General features: G+C 40.7%; 1 protein-coding gene across 1 annotated transcript; it reads left to right on the top strand.

Moving 5' to 3' along the window:
* The first annotated feature begins 259 nt into the window (after nt 1–259).
* Nucleotides 260–12840, top strand: MMP12 (matrix metallopeptidase 12). Its single transcript, XM_047071506.1, has 10 exons — nt 260–364; nt 1521–1768; nt 2399–2547; nt 2635–2760; nt 5044–5205; nt 5730–5853; nt 9951–10084; nt 10446–10605; nt 11344–11447; nt 12349–12840. Exons 1-10 carry the CDS (start codon nt 260–262, stop codon nt 12447–12449), a joined length of 1413 nt encoding a protein of 470 aa, XP_046927462.1. The 3' UTR covers nt 12450–12840.
* Nucleotides 12841–14895: the final 2055 nt, after the last annotated feature.

The following is a 14895-nucleotide window of genomic DNA, read 5'->3' as shown; positions in this document are numbered from 1 at the left end:
CTTTATTTTGAGGAAATATACTCTGAATTGCCTGAGTCATGAGTTCGGTGCTAACTGACCCATTGTTGGTCCTAGAAAAATATCTGTGCTTGGTTTTTGCGGGTTTTTGAGATAAGTCAAGGGATGATATCAACTGTGAGTCACTCAGGATTTCATATTCACAGAACAGGGCCTAAGGGCTATATAAGCAGGGACATTTGAGGAACTTTGCACGGAGGAGGAACCGGGTTAGTTGGGGAGAACCCTTCAGAAGTGGAGAATGAAGTTTCCTCTGTTGATGCTGGTCCTACAGGCCACTGCCTCTGGAGCTGTTCCTCTGACTAACTCCACAGGCTCTGAGGAGAATGATGTGCTCTTCGCTGAAGTAAGTACTGACCCCACAGCATTTACGCAGCCTGACTTTTGTCTTCAAAATTGATCGCGTTGACCAGTTTTCTCTTGACACGGACTAGTTGCAAACTGGTTTAGGCGGCTCTTTGCTTTGAACGCTGTATTTTTCTTTGCCAAAGACGAATGTAGGAGAAGTACTGGTTTTGAAAGTTTTATAAAATTGGGGGAGGACTTTGTTTCTTTTGCTAAAATGCTGTGGCCAGAGAGTTTTAGTTAAAAAATAATTGGAGTCGTACATCTGGTCCGTGTTTTACAATCATCGTTTCATGTCATTTAACAATCTGAGGTTGAAACAGTGGCTTCATTATTTAACCACTTCGGCCCACCATGATCTTTCAAGACGACTTGTTACCTTCAGTTATCCCAGCTGTTTCTTCATGAGCTTTTTTTTAAAGACAGGATTTTTTGGGGTGCCTGAGTGGCTCAGTCGGTTAAGCAGCCGACTTCGGCTCAGGTCATGATCTCACGGTCCGTGAGTTCGAGCCCCGCGTCAGGCTCTGTGCTGACAGCTCAGAGCCTGGAGCCTGTTTCAGATTCTGTGTCTCCCTATCTCTGACCCTCTCCCATTCATGCTCTGTCTCTCTCTGTCTCAAAAATAAATAAACGTTAAAAAAAATTAAAAATAAAAAACAGGATTTTTTTTTTCCATTTGTCTCTTTCCTCTAATTATGAGTTTGGATGCTCTCCCCGTTTTCCAAGACTCTTTTCACTTTGAACTTGTCGTCGTTGTCCATTTTGTTGAGCTTTGGATTTGTAAGCAGGAAAATTTTATCCCAACTTAAACTAATAATTTGTGCATCCTGACAATGAAGGTCTTGCTCTTTACTTGATGCTGTGACGTGCTAGATGCTGAAATATATTTTAAAAAAATAGAAGCCCGTTCAGAGAGGTAGGGAGACATCAAGGTGTTTTCAGTGGGCTTCCAGCAATCAATATCGCTAATGGTTTATGACTTCACCTTGACGGCACAGAAAATAAAGATTTTTTTCTCATTATAATTAGTTGTCTGATACCCGGTTCAGAAGCATCAGTGTACCGTTGAGTCATATATACAGAGGTGCCTCAGAATCCTTTCCGTGTAGTAGAACGTGTAACTAAAGTAGAGCGTCTAACGAAGTACATCTTTCCAGAGGTACCTGGAATCCTTTTACGGTTTTGTCATGGATGGAGTTCCAGTGACAAAAATGAAAGTCGGTCCGAACTTGATGAAGGATAAACTTCAGGAAATGCAGCAGTTCTTGGGGCTGAAAGTGACTGGGAGACTGGACGCCTCTACTCTGGACATGATGCACATGCCCCGATGTGGGGTTCCTGATGTCCACGAGTTCAGGACACTGGCAGGGAGGCCGGTGTGGAGGAAACGCTTTCTCACCTACAGGTAACGTCGTGGCGGTTTTCTCCTTTCCCTGAGGTCTGACTTCCAGAAGCCCGGACCATTTAGATATAGCCCCAAGTCTGAGAGTAGGTGAGAAGCCTCTCTCGATTGTCAACGCCATCCCTGTGTTAAAATTCGTTCTTTCTGGAAGGGGGGATTGTTCACTCAAAGAGGGACTGTTTGGCTTGTCCACCCAGAGCAGAGTAGAAAGCCTTCAAATAAAAGGAGAATTAAGCTATATCTATGATAAACAAGAGACAAGAGAGCATTTTATAGGATAGTCAAGATGGATAAATCCAGACGTCTGGGAGTGGGGACAAAAGGCATAGCCTTCTATGAATGTAAGTCCTTCGTGGAGAAAACCCATAAATCATAAATGAGAAGAAATCCAGTTAGATTCTGTTTCAGGAGGAAGCTGTCCAAGGATACATGTTTTAGTAGTTAATGATGTGGGGTTTGGTTATCCAGAGTATCGATTTACGAGGTGATTCTTTCTCCAGCGATGCAGACAGAAGTGAGGTGTCACAATAAGAACTAACACATGGTTCCCATATATTTCTCTCCCTCCCTCTCCCTCTCCCTCTCCCTCTCCCTCTCCCTCTCCCTCTCCCTCTCCCTCTCCCTCTCATACAGAATCAACAGTTACACTCCTGACATGAAGCCTGCAGATGTTGACTATGCCATCCAAAAAGCTTTTCAAGTATGGAGTGATGTGACTCCCCTGAAATTCAGGAAAATTCACTCAGGAGAGGCTGACATTATGATCGGATTTGCCTCTGGAGGTAAAGGAGGTGGACTTCTTTCATCTGTGTCATTGGCACGACCTGTTGTCTGTAAAGGAGGACTAATTGTCTTTACTCTTTCAAAAGCTCATGGAGACTTCAATCCTTTTGACGGCAGAGGGGGAATCATAGCCCATGCTTTCGGACCCGGACCCGGTATTGGGGGAGACACACATTTCGACGAGGCTGAAACCTGGACCGCGAACTACAGAGGTAGGCAAAAATAAAAGCTCACCCGGAGTGTGAACTCGGGAAGCTGAGAAGCCATAGTTTGGAAAGGTAAAAGCATTTAGGCGGTCAGTTCTTGACGGCACAGTCCGTGAAGTCCAGCAAAAGCAGATGCCAACCCTAGGCATACAGCCGTCCTCATGTACGTGGTCATCCACACATGTCATCATATGCTGACGTTTCCTTAGGTTTCTAGTGGCGCAGAAAGATGAAGTTCTATAATAGAAAGTTTAGAAATGCCTGTCGCAAAACACAAGGTTATATGGTCACATAGTCTCCTGAGCTTCCGGGATAGAAATTTCAGGATGCCCAGCTGACCCTTGAACAAAGCAATACCTTGTGTGTATTTACGGAGGAGGCTGCAACTCACCATCCCTCTCAGGCAGTTGGGGAAGAGGAACAACTACTCTCCCCTGTTTGAAGGAATCACTACCCATTGGAAAATTCAAACCATCCTATCACAAGCCTTCCTAATCTCTCTGTGGGACATTCTATGCTGTATGACTGACTCACGAGGGAAGTCATTGGAGAGAAGGTCTTCAAGAATGAGCTCCTCTCAGCATCCCCCTCTCTCTGGCCGATACTACATGCATCGGATGGCAATGTTTTTACAGACCAGAAAGGCTGTTTGTTTTAGTCTGATGCATGCCCCAAGGCTTATTAAGTTCTTTACCGAGAAGAGGAGTTTTGCACTGAGACAAAAAGCACACAGTGGGGTGGGAAACAGAGGACAGACAGACACCCAGGATTTTGAGATGAGGACCGGTGGTGGTCTTGTGTGCAACGCATTACAGGGATGGAGACTAGCATAAATTTAGGATTTAGGTCAAAATGCAATAGGTTTTGTTTACTTTTCCCAGTTTTAGGCAGAATGCTGAGAATGACAGTCTTTGGTTCTTTCTCATTATTGGAGAGAAGTGAGTTAGTTGCTCAGCCCAGTGTTAGAGGGAATGCTTAGGGGGTCTGTGTTCCTGAAGACCCCTCCAGAGATGCTCACTCTTGGGTACTGGCCACACCCTGCAGCTAAATGGCGTGTGACTCTGGGAAAATCTATTTTTCTGAGCCTCAGTTGTGCCGTAGAAAAAGAAAGATAAAAATGAAGGCGTGAGAGTAGAACAGAGATTTAAAAAAAAATCGTAACAGTCCAGGGCTAGTCAAATCTTCTGAAAACTGAGAAATGTGAGAGAAAGGATACGCCCCTTCTCTCTTCCCTACAAATGTGCATCTCTCTAGAACATACAGAAAAAATGAACAGGTGAGACTGTAACTTGGTGATGTCACTGTGTCTACATTGTAAGCATAGACTTTGCCTTCATTTTGAGTCATGTATAGTGAAAAAAGGAGCTTTTGAGCCAAGACATTTAGATTTGATTCTTGGCTCAAGCCCTCAATTTGGTCCATTAATCTTGCTGATACTGTGTCCTCGTCCGTAAATAGACTGAGTGCTGGCTTCCTTTCGAGTTTCGCAAGGAACAGACAGGGTATGATACATTCCTTGGTGGCTCAGAGGACCTGGAACTTAATTTGGCCTTTTATTTGGGTTTAGTAAAGGATGGTTAGTAAAGACATTTCCATATCCACTGAAGTCTGATCAAGCGTACCTGCGGAATGGAAAGGGAATGTTGTAGAAGTGGTGACAACCAGTAAACACAGCGACAAGACAACATTCTAGAGGTGTTCACGACAGAACACATGTCGTGTGAGCTGCTGCTGTGATCCTTTTTGCCCCCAACGGGAAATTTGATGGTGTGGAGAGACATTTTTGGTTGTCAAAGTGGAGGGAGTGTGCTACTTGAATTTAAGTGGCAAACCCGAGGGCGCCTGGGTGGCTCAGTCGGTTAAGCGTCCGACTTTGGCTCAGGTCATGATCTCGCGGTTTGTGGGTTTGAGCTCCACAAGGGGCTCTCTGCTGTCAGCACAGAACCTGCTTCAGATATTCTGTCCCCCTCTCTCTGCCCCTCCCTTGCTCATGCTCTCTATCTCTCTCTCAAAAATGAATAAATGTTAAAAAACAAGAAAGAATTTTAGGTGGCAGACCCAGAGATTTCTAGACATCTGTGATACACAGGACAGCCCTAACAACAAGGGATTATCTGGCCTATAAAGTCAATAGCGCTGACATCAAAAAACCTTATGTAAGAGAGAAAGGAAATAAGTAAAGTATTCGCAAATGCGTCCCCTTTCATTGTGGCAGATTTCAGTTGCGTCATTGTCCTCTGGATGCAAATATATTTCACTGCTCTTTCCCCCCCTCTGATTTCCTCTTAGGCACAAACTTGTTCCTGGTTGCTGTTCATGAGCTTGGCCATTCCTTGGGTCTTGGCCATTCCAGTGATCCAAAAGCCATAATGTTCCCTACTTACAGTTACGTTGACCCCAACACCTTTCGCCTCTCTTCTGATGACGTACGTGGCATTCAGTCTCTCTATGGTGAGTTGAGTTTCTTTACCCTTTTGCTTCACAAAGATACTCACTCTCATGAATAGTCTCATAATATCTGCATCTGAACAAACTTTAACATGGATCTTTTCTCTCGAGCCCCCTGAAAACCCTGTGAGGTAGGTCACCCAGATATTATCTTCATTTTACAGAAAAGCACAGAGACCCGGTGCGCTAATGCCAGTGACAGGGACAGATTCTGTGTCTTCTGGCCTCAAGCGTGTTCCTTCTGTCCAACATTGGACAATGCCATTGCCTTTGACGAAGGCACACAGAGAAATAATCTGACCGGAACAGGAAAACTGGAGTGATCAGATTTTTCTCCTCCCATGATGTTGCAACCACGTGGGAGAAAGATCTTTATTATATGCTTCCTATGAATATTATAGGAAGCCTAAGTTGCTTTTTATGCATTTCTCATCCCGAAAAGTGAATGTTGTAAAAGAATGATTCTTCCCTTTAGCAGCTAAAATGCAGATTTTTTTCCCTAATGCTTCTTGAAATGTATTTTACAGGAGGTCCAGAAAGGCGCCAACCCCCATCACATCCTGACAGTACAGAATCGGCCACCTGCAACCCCAGTCTGAGTCTTGACGCTGCCACTACTGTGGGAAATAAAATCATTTTCTTTAAAGACAGGTAGAATCCTCCTTACATCTAGCCAATATGGGAGGCTCTGTCCTTGGATTTATAATTTTTTTTTTTGGTCAGAGAATCGTGGAAAATGACGGAGAATGACATAGATGAAAATGAGGAGGGACTTGGACTGAATTCTGTAAGAAGTAGACAGCCTGAAGGTTTTGAAGGAAGAGAATGGTGTGATTGATTGCATTTGTGTTTAATGATAAGATTAGTAAGTAAAAAAAAAAAAAAGGATTTACAGTATGAATCTGGGGTGAGGAAAGACAAGACAGGAAGTGGAACAAGGCTTTTTTAATCACAGGTAAAAATGGTTAAGTCTGGGACTACAGGTGTGACAGTACCTATTAAAAGTCTTGATTCTTGATTACAGAGAAAGTGATTCCAGGATAACTTAATGGTTTCTGCCTTAGAGCACAGATTGGAGCAGGTATTGGAGGTATGAGGAGTGGAGAAAATTAGTATTTGATGGATGGGACAAATATTCTCCATTTTTTAAATGGAAGAGTAATTGACATACAACACCGTATTAGTTTCAGGTGCTCAACACAGTAATTTGATATTTATGTATATTACCAAAGGTCACCAGAGTAAGTCTAGTTACCATCTGTCACCACTTAAAGTTCTTACAACATTCTTGACTGTATTCCTTATGCTGTACATTACCTGTCTGTGTCTTACTTATTTCATCACCGAAGTTTGTGCCTCTGAACCCCCTCCAGCTATTTTGTCTACCCCTGACTGACTCCCCTCTGGCAACCATCAGTTTGTATCTGTGAGTCTGCTTCTCTTCTGTTTTGTTTGTTCATTTGTTTTTGTTGTTTTGTAGACTCCACATCTAAGCGAAATCACATGATGTTTCTTTCTCTGCCTGACTCCCTTCACTTAGCCTGATATGCTCTAGGCCCCCCATGTTGTCGCTAATGGCAAGATTTCATTCTTTTCTTATGGCCAGTATTCCATTGTATACATACCACATCTTCTTTATCCATTCATCTATCAGTGGACTTTTAAGTCGCTTCTGTATCTTGGCTATTGTGAATCATGCCGCAATGACCATAAGGGTACGTATGTCTTTTCTAATGAGCGTTTTGTGTGCTTTGCATAAATACTTAGAAGTGGAGCTGGTAGGTCATATGGCATTTTTTTTTTTATAACTAACTTTGTAAAGAGGCTCCATACTATTTTCCAGAGTAGCTGCACCAATCTGCATTCCCACCAACGGTGCTTGAGGGCTTCCTTTTTCCCACATCTTCACCACCACCTGTTATTTCTTGTCTTTTTGATGACAGTCATTTCGACAGGAGTAAGGTCATAGCTCGTTGTGGTTTTATTTGCATTTCCTGATAGTTAGTGGTGTTGAGCATCTATTCATGTCTCTGTTGGCTATCTGTAGGTCTTCTCTGGAAAAATATCTGTGCCAGGCCTCTATTTTTTTTTTTATCAGATTGATTTTTTTTTTAAATATCAAGTTGTATGAGTTCTTTATATATTTTGGATGTTAACATTTTATTGGATATATCTCCGGCAAGAGTCTCCCATTAAATAGTTTGCCTTTTCCTTTTGTTGATGGTTTCCTTCACTGTACAAAAGGTTTTTAGTTTGATGCAGTCCCACTTGTCTATTTGTGCTTTTGTTGTCCTTGTCTGAGGGGACAGATTAAAAAAAAAAAAGAAGTCTCTAAAGCTAGTGTCAAAGAGCTCACTGCCTATGTTTTCTTCTAGAAGTGTTATGGTTTCAGGTTCTACAGAAAACTCCATTTTGAGTTTTTTTCTGTATGTGGTGTAAGAAAGTGGTCTGGTTTCATTCTTCTGCATGTAGCTGTCCAGTTTTCCTGACACCAATTGTTGAAGAGACTGTCCTTTCCCTGTTGTATGTTCTCAGCTCCTTTGTCATAAATTAATTGACCATATAAGTGTGGGTTTATTTCTGCGCCCTATATTCTGTTTATTGATCTCTGTGACTGTTGTTGTCCTAATACCATACTGGTTTGATTAATTTTGCTGTGTAGAAATCTGGAGCATTTTACCTCCGGCTTTGTTCTTTCTCAAGTTTGCTTTGGCTACTTAGGATCTTTTGTGGTTCCATACAGATTTTAAGGGTCTTTGTTCTAGTTCTGTGAAAAGTGATGTAACTATTTTGATAGAGATCTCACTGAATCTGTAAATTGCTTTGGATAGTATGGATATTTTAGTAATATTTCCTCTTGCAATCCACGAGCATGGAATAGATTTCCATTTATTTGTGTCATCGTCAGTTCTTTCATTAGCATCTTAAAAGTTTTCAGAGTACAGGTCTTTCACTTCCTTGGCAAAATTTATTCTGAAGTACTTTATTTTTTTGATACAATTATAAATTGGAATGTACTATTAATTTCTTCTGATAGTTTATTATTAATGTACAGAAACACAACAGATTTCTGTGTATTGGTTTTTTATCCTGAATCTTTACTAGGTTCACTTATTAGTTGTACTGGTTTTTTGGTGGTGTCTGTTGGGTTTTGTATAGGTAGTATTATGTCATCTGCAAATAGTGACAGTTTTACTTCTTCCTTTCCAATTTGGATGTCCCCCTTTTTTTTTCTTGCCTAATTTCTGTGACTAGGACTTCCAATAATAGTGAACTTCATGGTCTTGTTCCTGATGGTAAAGGACAATTTTTCTGCTATTGAAACGATCATATGCTTTTTAGCCTTCGTTTTGTTCATGTGATGTATTGCAATGATTTGTGGATATTGAACCATCCTTGCATCCTTGGAATACATTCCACTTGATGGTGGTATATGATCCTTTTGATGTGTTGTTGAATTTGGCTTGCTAATATTTTGTTGAGAATTTTTGTATCTATGTTCATCAGGAATATCGGCCTGTAATTTTCTTTTTTTGTAGTGAGTTTGTTTGATTTTGGTATCAGAGTAATGCTGGCCTTGTAGAATGAGTTTGGGAGCATTCCTTCCCCTTCACTTTTTTTTTTTTTTTTTTGGAATAATTTGAGAAGGGTAGGTATTAAGTCTTCTTTCATTGTTTGGCAGGATTCACCTGTGAAACTGCCTGATCCTGGATTTTTGTTTGTTGAGAGCTTTTGATTACTCAATTTCATTTCTGGTAGCGTCTGTTCAAATTTTCTATTTCTTTCTGATTCAGTCTTGGAAGATTGTATGTTTCTGAGAAATTATATCCATTTCTTCTGGTTGTCCAGTTTGTTCACACATAATTGTTAATAGTAGTCTTTTGTGATTGTTTGTATTTCTTTGGAATCCATTGTAACTTCCCTTTCATTTCTGAATGTATTTATGTGAGCCCTCTTTTTTTTTTTTTTTCCGGTGAGTCTGGATAACGGCTTATCAATTTTGTTTATCTTTTGAAAGGCCAAAGTCGTACTTTCATTGATCTTGTAAATTTTTTCTCAGTCTTTATTTCATGTATTTCCACTCTGATCTTTATTATTTCCTTCTTTTAACTAGCTTTGGGCTCTCTTTGCTCTTTTTCTAGTTCCTTTAGATGTCAAGTTAGATTGTTTATTTGGGATTTCTCTTGTTTTTTTTGAGGTACGCCTATATCGCTATAAACTTCCCTCTTAGAACTGCTTTTGCTGCTTCCCTAAGAGTTTAGACTGTTATGTTTTCATTTCCATTTGTCTCAAGGCAATTTTTAATTCCTTTTTTGATTTCTTCATTCTTTATTGGTTGTTCACTAGCATCTTACTCAGTCTCCACATATTTGTGGGTTTTTTTTTCCAATTTTCTTCTTGTAAATGATTTCCAGTTTCGTTATTCTCCATTCTTGAGATCCCAAAACTGGACATTTAGGTTGAATAACTTCATTTAGATTACAAAACTGGTGAATGAATTGTGGGTGCAGATGAAAACCTAGATCCCTTGAAGTATCAAAGCTTGCATATGGTGGTTTGCCCATTCAGATCATTGTTATTATGAAAGACTTGATTAAGGTCCTTTCCTCGTGCTCCTAGGGAGACATTCATGGAACAGAATGTAAGAATATTGAAAAACAACATTGTTTTAGGTCATTCCCACTGAACATTTCATGGCTCTTGAGTCTACAGTGATTTTTTAACATGTTTTAAATGTTTTTCATCAGATACTTTGGGTGGAGGAATCCTGAGAGTCCAAAGAGCAATATTAGTTTAATTTCTTCTTTCTGGCCAACCTTACCATCTGGCATTCAAGCTGCTTATGAAATTGGAGACAGAAATCAAGTCTTTCTTTTTAAAGGTAACTCTCATGTTTAGTTTGCTATTGAGTGTACTTCAAGGAAGAGAATACATGAAGGAAATACTACTAATTTTTATAAACATAGAAAAAAGTACCCCAGATCTAATTAATGGTGAGTCTTAACTATGAGCCAAAAATAGCTTAAATACCTAGGTAATGTGTAAAAATTTCAGGAAAAATTTGTCAAATATCGATCATAATACTTGTGAAAAATATACAGAACCACTGGAGACAAATCATGTTCAAGAGCAAAGAGCAGTATGTTTTAGAACTATGGATAAAGAATGACATTGTTTGTAGTGAGTGTTTCTGTGACTCTTTTTATATGACTCCAGTGTATTCTTTTTCTTTATCTTCACAGATGATAAGTATTGGGTAATTAGCAACTTAAGACCACAACGACTCTATCCCAAGAATGTACGTTCTTTGGGCTTTCCTAACTTTGTGAAAAAAATTGATGCAGCTGTTTTTAATCCACTTCTCTATAAGACCTACTTCTTTGTAGGTAATCAATATTGGAGGTGAGCTTTAATGATTGGTTATTTGACTCCTAAAATTTGTGGAATGGGCAGGGAGTGGGGTTTTCCAGTAGGTAGTTTTTCTATTTAAATTCCTAAGGATCCTTGACCTTCCTAGAAGAGAGATCAAGAGAACATACATCTGGAATAGTTAATTATCATCCTGGGTCAGTTCTCGGGACTTCTGGATTCTGATTTGTAAGATGGCACATGATGTGTTTTTTTTTTAAAGGAACACTTTAAATAAAATGTTCCATTATTAATCATAGTGCAGACACATTGGGAAATAGTGGTATAATGTACGAGACCCAGAATTTACACAGTCTCTTTAGGGAGTGTGGGTATTTTCAGATTCCTTTTCATAACCTTGGACCCAGGAAGACAAAATGAGGAGACCATCTTCTGAGTGACAGCAAATCCTGCAAGGTCTTCCCTAACAGGAAATTAGACAGTCTGGCTCTGTAACGCAAGACCAGGTCCTGGTGCAAGCCTTGCGCAGGAGCGAGGGAAGTGCCTGACCAGAAATTGGGACTCCTAGGGTCCGAGTCCTGTGGGGACTAGGAATAAATCAGTGAACTGCTTAGGTCTTTGATCTTCTTATCAGCACAGTTTAAGCCTGTTCAGAAAAAAGCCTTTCAAGAGAGAATAGGTGGGTTTTGTGGTTCATGTCATAAAATATCAAGGTCTACACCATGAAATCCATTTTTCAGTGGAGGTCCTACTGATTGTTTTTTTGCTCAGGTACGACGAGAGGAGACAACTCATGGACCCCGGTTATCCCAAATTCATTACCAAAGCCTTTCCGGGCATTGGGCCTAAAATCGATGCAGTCTACTATAATAACAGTAAGTAGATTATGGGAATCCCTTTTTAAAACACTGAAGATGATAAAGGCTCCAAGGTCAGAGGATGTGGAATCAAATCAGAAAAGAACAGAACCCTGAATCTCTCCACAGGGCCACAGACAAAATTCATAGTCTGCTTAGTTGAGAATCGGTAGGCTTGAAGAATGAGGGAGCTAGAACCAACAGTTTATTTCTAGGGTGGTCTAGCAGGTGGGAGCATATGGTTGTTGCCGCGCCTATGTGTCTGAGTCTCTGGAGTTGCTGTTCCCATCAAGCTTTGCAGTTGTGCAAGTAAGCACGTGCAAGTCTCGGGCAAGCTGGACTCACACACTTATTTGTGCCTTGCATTTTTTTCCCTTCCTGGCAGCCCCCTCCACCCTTTGTGGGTTTTCATGGAGCAGGGCTAAGGGTGGGATAAAAAAAAAAAAACTGATCTTGTTGGCGTTTGTGTTGAGGAATATCCTCAGGCAAGGTCAGCCTAAGCAAATTGTTGTCTGGGCCAAGGCGTTTGGCTTCTATGCCAATGCCCCTGTCTGTCTTCCTTCTCCATCAAGGCCTCCGTGTGCCCTGCCTGGGCCCAGCGTCTTCCCTCTCACTCTGAGTTCTCCACCTGGAGTGTTACTTTTCAAAAACTCACCTCTTAATAGTCAGTTTCTAAGACCAAGCAATCTTCTCAATAAAATTACTGAAGATACTTAATGGTGAAATGATGATAGACACATATCCAGGGACAGGATACCCAGTGCCAGGACCCAACGTTTATATTCTCAAATGTCTAATATAAACCATCTATAAGTCTGGTCTAATATAGATATTCTGTAAAAACACAGATGTGTGTTACCTTGTTTTTTTAAAAAATGCAAGTGGGGATTTAAGCTATTCAATGTGTTTTCGCTTTCAGGACACTACTATTTCTTCCAAGGATCTGATGTATCGGAATATGATGTCCTATCCCATCGTGTCACCAAAAGGCTGAAACACGATATCAAGTTAGGTTGTTAGGAAGGGTGTAATTAGTAATGTTTGTCAATTCACTTCAGTTAAATAAGAATTTATTGCTTACTTGCTCTGTGGCCAGCGTACCAGTGCATGCTGGTGCATTTCATAAAATAAGGTAAAGTCTATAGGCCAGAGATAAACGATCATACACGTAAATGGTCATACAAATTGCGTAAGATTTTTCGATTTTGAAAACCCTCACTGTCACTTTTTGATTCAACTATTCAGCTTCAAAACAGACACCTTCAAGGGGCCATAGACTATCTTGGTCCCTGACCATCCCACAACTGAGACATTATCATGATTTCTTTGCCTTAACTAATATTAAGAAATAATTTGTTTCTGTGGCCACTAAAGGTTTCAACAAGTACATTTTTTTATTCTTTTGGAGTAAAAACAGAATATACCAGGAAATGACAATTAATGTAAGTAATATATAAGTAAATTATATAATTATGGTGATAATGTTATTTTATTCTGTTGTCAGTGTTGACTTTTCTAAATCGTATCTGAAGTATACATATATATATATATTTTTTTTTCTTTTGCTCAAATAAAAACTTTGAAAGAAAGTATTTGGTTTCTGGGAATTTTTTCATGAAAAACTGTATTTTGAAAATAGTTTTGGACCTACTCCTAAATAAAGAGTCTCTACATGAGTGAGGTGTGAATGGGAGTATGGCAAATGGGAGAGGTCATATTTGCCGTGGCCACTTATCTAAGGCTACCTAAATCCCTGGTCTCAAGGCAGGAAAGCATTCTCTGGACTGCGTGTGACCCCGAGGGGCACGCCCAGTGTACGACCATGCGCCTGGAGAGAAAAGATGTAGTGGGAACTTCCTGGTCTCCTGTGATTCCCACTGTGGCTCGAGTCTCCCCATGTGGGCCTTGTAATTACTGTGTCACCTTGACAAGGCATTAAATCTAAGCTTCCCCAAATTTAGTAAAAAGTATTAGAAAGCGTTACCTTCTTTCAAGGTTTTTATTCATTGAGAAAACAAGATACATGATGAGCACGTCACGCCGGTAGCTTGTTCTGCCTAGTGTCGATTTTGTTCGCTGCCTTGACCCACACTTTCCCTATTTCTGGATTGCATATACACATGTTAAAGTTCCAGTTCGTATGACACGGGTTTGTGGAATGCTTGTAGCTTTCCATTTATTTGCACACCATCACTGCTGATGGCAAGATCCAAGCAATAGTGAATCCCATTTAAGCTCAGATGATCCCTTTTGATTAGTGGGAGGAGCTGAGGTCAGAAAATATGAGGAGCAGATCGATTCTAGATGGGGATGGAGTTCTCTGTCCTTCGGGGCTTAGATCCATTCTCTAGTAAGTGCTTTTTCAGTATAATAATCCTGGCATTGTCTTTGCAAGGCACAGGGTCAAGCCATTCTGAGAAGGAATGTTATTTCCCCACAGCAAACTACACGCTGGACATCCTTCAAAAGAAGAAACTTCGCCACGGGATTAACATCAAAAGAAAACAGTGGTATCTGGGTTGGATTGTCTTTGGCCTTAGGTAATTCAGGGGCAGCCATTTCCCTTAACAGATGAGTGTGTTGGAGTAAAAGCCAAGAGCGTGCCCTTCTCAGTCTCAGCGGCACTCGTGCCAAATGCCTCCACAGATTTACAGGTGGACACTTCCTCCCTCTACCTCTGTTTGTGGTGCATCTTTAAATTTGTTTAACAAATCCTTAGAATGGGAACCGTGTGCCAGGCACTGTTCTAAGTGATGCATGCGCGCGCACGCGCACACACACACACACACACACCTCACTGCTTTCATCCCAAGCTCCAGGCAAATGCTGTCTTTCTCTTTTGTTTCAAATGAAAAAACCAAGGCACCGAGAGGTAAACCCAACTCGCCCGAGGCTACACAGTCTTGGAGCTGAAATTCAAAGCCAGTCAGTTTGACTCCAGAATCTGTGTTATTAACCACCACAAAACCCTGCCTTTTAAAATCATTGCGTGGAGAAAAATCAAAGTACCCACTCTGTACCACTTTCTACCTCCACTTGACCTCTCAGTTACAAGGTCTTTAATATGTCATAAGGATTCTTTGTCCAGTCCACGGAGTATCATTTTGCTTTGGGAAATGTAGTAGCGTTATCTTGCTAATGACAGAGAGCAAATACCCAAGACTTGGAAATGACGATTGTCTTTACGATACAGTGACTCACATTGTCTAGCAGATCCTCTGGAGGACAGCTGATCTTACGAGGGTGAGCACCTCTGACTTGGCACCGACCTGTAAAGATAGAAATAGTATAAAAATGGCAATAATGCAAATTGTTCCTTTCTGTAGCAATGCAAATAAATGTTACCTCTTAGAAATTTAATTGAGGGGCTCCTGGGTGGTTCAGTCAGTTGAGCTGACTCGATTTCAGCTCAGGTCATGATTCTGGGGTTGTTGGATCGAGCCCCATGTCAGGAATTCATTCTCTC

Source organism: Lynx rufus, unplaced genomic scaffold (genome assembly GCF_022079265.1).
Source record: "Lynx rufus isolate CCGP_SWC_20201006 ecotype Redwood Valley unplaced genomic scaffold, mLynRuf1.p SCAF_9, whole genome shotgun sequence".
NCBI lineage: Eukaryota > Metazoa > Chordata > Mammalia > Carnivora > Felidae > Lynx > Lynx rufus.
Note: the sequence above shows the minus strand (reverse complement) of the source record. Positions and strands in the feature narration are given on the sequence as shown.

Coding starts and splice junctions, on each gene's coding strand:
- MMP12 (XM_047071506.1), top strand. CDS start 260: ATGAAGTTTCCTCTGTTGATGCTGGTCCTACAGGCCACTGCCTCTGGA. Junction 5,206..5,729: donor TGGCATTCAGTCTCTCTATG/GTGAGTTGAGTT, acceptor TGTATTTTACAG/GAGGTCCAGAAAGGCGCCAA. Junction 10,606..11,343: donor GTAGGTAATCAATATTGGAG/GTGAGCTTTAAT, acceptor TTTTTTGCTCAG/GTACGACGAGAGGAGACAAC.